Source organism: Etheostoma cragini, chromosome 4 (genome assembly GCF_013103735.1).
Source record: "Etheostoma cragini isolate CJK2018 chromosome 4, CSU_Ecrag_1.0, whole genome shotgun sequence".
In the NCBI taxonomy this organism is placed as follows: Eukaryota; Metazoa; Chordata; class Actinopteri; order Perciformes; family Percidae; genus Etheostoma; species Etheostoma cragini.
Window position 1 is genome coordinate 116,404 of NC_048410.1, and position 2,965 is coordinate 119,368.

Consider the following 2,965-nt stretch of genomic DNA (forward strand, 5'->3'; position numbering starts at 1 on the left):
ATTCATTGCTGGATCCCATTTAGACGGAGAGGTTTACTGGTTTCCCTCACTGACAACAAAAGACAACCGTCAGTTCATTCCTGATGTTTCTCATTGGGTTTAACGTCGGCTTTAATTAACGGACCAATTAAATTAAAATTGATCTTTGTTTGAAGGGATCTGATATTCATTGACAAAACCCCCAAATCTATCTTTTAATATCTGCCTTTTCTGGGAAACAAAGGATCAAATCCTGAACTCTGCTCCAATTTTGATAAAAATCTCAGAAATGTATGAACGTAGTCACTCTCCCACTCATAAAATGTTTTAACTTGTTGCCGCTTAAGTTCCATAACTATTTAACCCTCGTGTTGTCTCCTAGGTCAAAAATGGACATAAATTTGACATCTTCGTCCCTTTTTCAGACTACCACCACCTTACTAGTTTTACTACTTTTTGGAATTCATGGTCAATAACCCTCATTTATAAAGACTTATACCTAATATTAGAGTTAAAAAAGCAGAAATTATAAATTATTTTGACTAATAGTTAAGATCAGAGGAATGAAAGAGCGTTGGAAGGAATCAGATCCATTTTTTATGGTAATTTGGTTAAAAACAAACTCGTATTTCAGATATGGACCTTTTTTGAAAAGGGGTCAGATTTGACCCGAGGTCAACGGGGGGAGGGGGGGGGGGGGTATACATACTATATACAGTATACTAATAGATTTCTGTGTCTTTGTGTCCTTTGTCCTCCCAGATGAGCGCGGACCACAGCTGCGACGGCAGAGGTATCACTTCAACGTCAGTTCCCTGGAGAGAGACGGGCTCCTGGGGGCCGAGCTGCGCATCCTGAGGAAGCGCCCGTCTGACCCCCGCAGGACCTCCATGGGATCCCCCGGTGAAGCAGGGGCAGAAACCACGTCTTCCCCGTCCCTGAAGCTGTACACCTGCGCGTCGGGGAAACAGCCGGCCGTTCTGCTCCAGACAAAGACCACGGAGGATGTGGTCCCCGGAGGCGGTTTTGGCAACAAATGGGAAGTGTTTGACGTCTGGAAAGTCTTCAAGGGCTTTAAGACCCCCCAGAACCAGAACTCCCAGCAGCTGTGCTTGGAACTTGAGGGCCTGGAGCACCGGGGCGGTCGCCCCGTGGACCTGCGGGCTCTGGGGTTCGCCCGGCCCGGCAGGACCAACAAGGAAAAGGCCTTTTTTCTCGCGTTTGGCAAAAGCAAAAAACGCGACCTGTTCTACAACGAGATCAAAGCGCGGTCGGGCCACGACAACAAAACCGTCTACGAGTACCTGTTCACCCAGCGCCGAATGCGCCGAGCGCCGGCTGCAAGGGGGGCGAAAAAACCGCCAGCGCTGCAGCCGCTGGCGCCGCACACCCTGCCCCAACATCAGGCGGCGAAGACCCAGACCAGGCCTCGGTGCCACCGCAGAAGGCTCCACGTGAACTTCAAGGAGATGGGCTGGGACGACTGGATCATCGCGCCGCTGGAGTACGAGGCGTTCCACTGCGACGGCGTCTGCGACTTCCCTATCCGGTCCCACCTGGAGCCGACCAACCACGCCATCATACAGACCCTGATGAACTCGATGGACCCCGAGTCGACGCCGCCGACCTGCTGCGTCCCCACGCGACTCAGCCCCATCAGCATCCTGTACATCGACTCGGCCAACAACGTGGTCTACAAGCAGTACGAGGACATGGTGGTGGAGTCGTGCGGCTGCCGGTAGCCTTCGGCACCTTCTTATCCGAATAAAGAGATATTGAATCAAAAATGCCTTCTGGAAACAGTAAAATATGATGGAATTTCATGAATATCGACTCAAAGGAAACACGTTCGGTCTCATCGGATTTTATCTCGATCGATATATGGCTTTTGCTCTGATGGAAACATTGTTTGCGGAATAAATAATGAAGTTTTCGGTCGTTTTTTGGTTGCAACCCCCCTCAAAACGAAGACATCGTCTACAAGCAGTACGAGGACATAGTGGGGGAGTTGTGCAGGAAGCCGTAGATACAAATACATAGATACCACCTTCGCCTTTCATTCATTCATTCATTCATTTTTATTATACAGGAAAGTTAAAAGTAACATTACATTACAATGTAAATGGGCCTGACTCAGTTTAAAAACTGGTTTCCAGCCGGTTCCTGTTCTGCAGAAACACGTCGGGACAGACATTTGTACAGGACATCGATGTGGACAAGACAGATTCGGACAACTAACACAACAATACAGTTTCAGCACATGAGGACAGAGACATTTACACAAGACATCAGCTGGGTGGGACAAAGACAGACAGTCAGGGCTTGGACAACACGGCGTGAGACACGTCTCTGCTGGCGCCGCCATTTTGGGACGGATGTCTGACGCTTCACCATAAAGACTCAAAAAATAAAAGACTTTTGTTCTTCTTTTGGACGCCAAACTACAGTAACATTGAGGAATGTTTCAAAGATTATAAAAAATGCTGTTTTACAATATTTAACAGTTCAAAATGTGTAACTTTGGGTAAATTGGGTTGTCGTATCCTACATAAACTTAACTGACCTTTCTCGTTGTCAAGGCTTTAAGCTGCTGTTATCTACGCAAGATAAGGTATTTTGGTATGAAAACCTTCATTTTTAATTTAACAAAGTATCTTGTTTCATGAATACATATCTGGCGTTGGAAGCAAAGTAAACGTCTTAAAAACTTGGTTGGAGATTCAGCGAGAAATCATGATTTTAACTGTGGATTTACCTCCTGCCTCGATAGACGTACTGTATGCAGCATGTCTGTCCCAATATGCCGGCTAACGCTATATATATTATATATATACTGTATATATATATAATATATAGAGCCCACCGATGAAGACCGATTTTTACAACAATACAAATATTTTGGCTACTTAACGTTGTAGAGCGTCCTCTGGTGGACAGACTATGTAACACCATCACTAACAGGGACGTTGTAGAGCGTCCTCTGGTG

The 2,965-nt window shown here is 46.4% G+C and overlaps 1 protein-coding gene across 1 annotated transcript in view; it reads left to right on the top strand.

Moving 5' to 3' along the window:
- The window catches only part of gdf5 (growth differentiation factor 5), a 5,637-nt gene extending 3,606 nt beyond the window's left edge, over positions 1-2,031 (top strand). The window contains exons 2-3 of the mRNA XM_034869442.1: positions 742-1,717; positions 1,996-2,031. Coding sequence (XP_034725333.1) covers positions 742-1,717; positions 1,996-2,005 — 986 coding nt within the window. The 3' untranslated portion in view covers positions 2,006-2,031. The remainder of the gene's footprint in view (positions 1-741; positions 1,718-1,995) is intronic.
- The last annotated feature ends 934 nt before the right edge of the window (positions 2,032-2,965 follow it).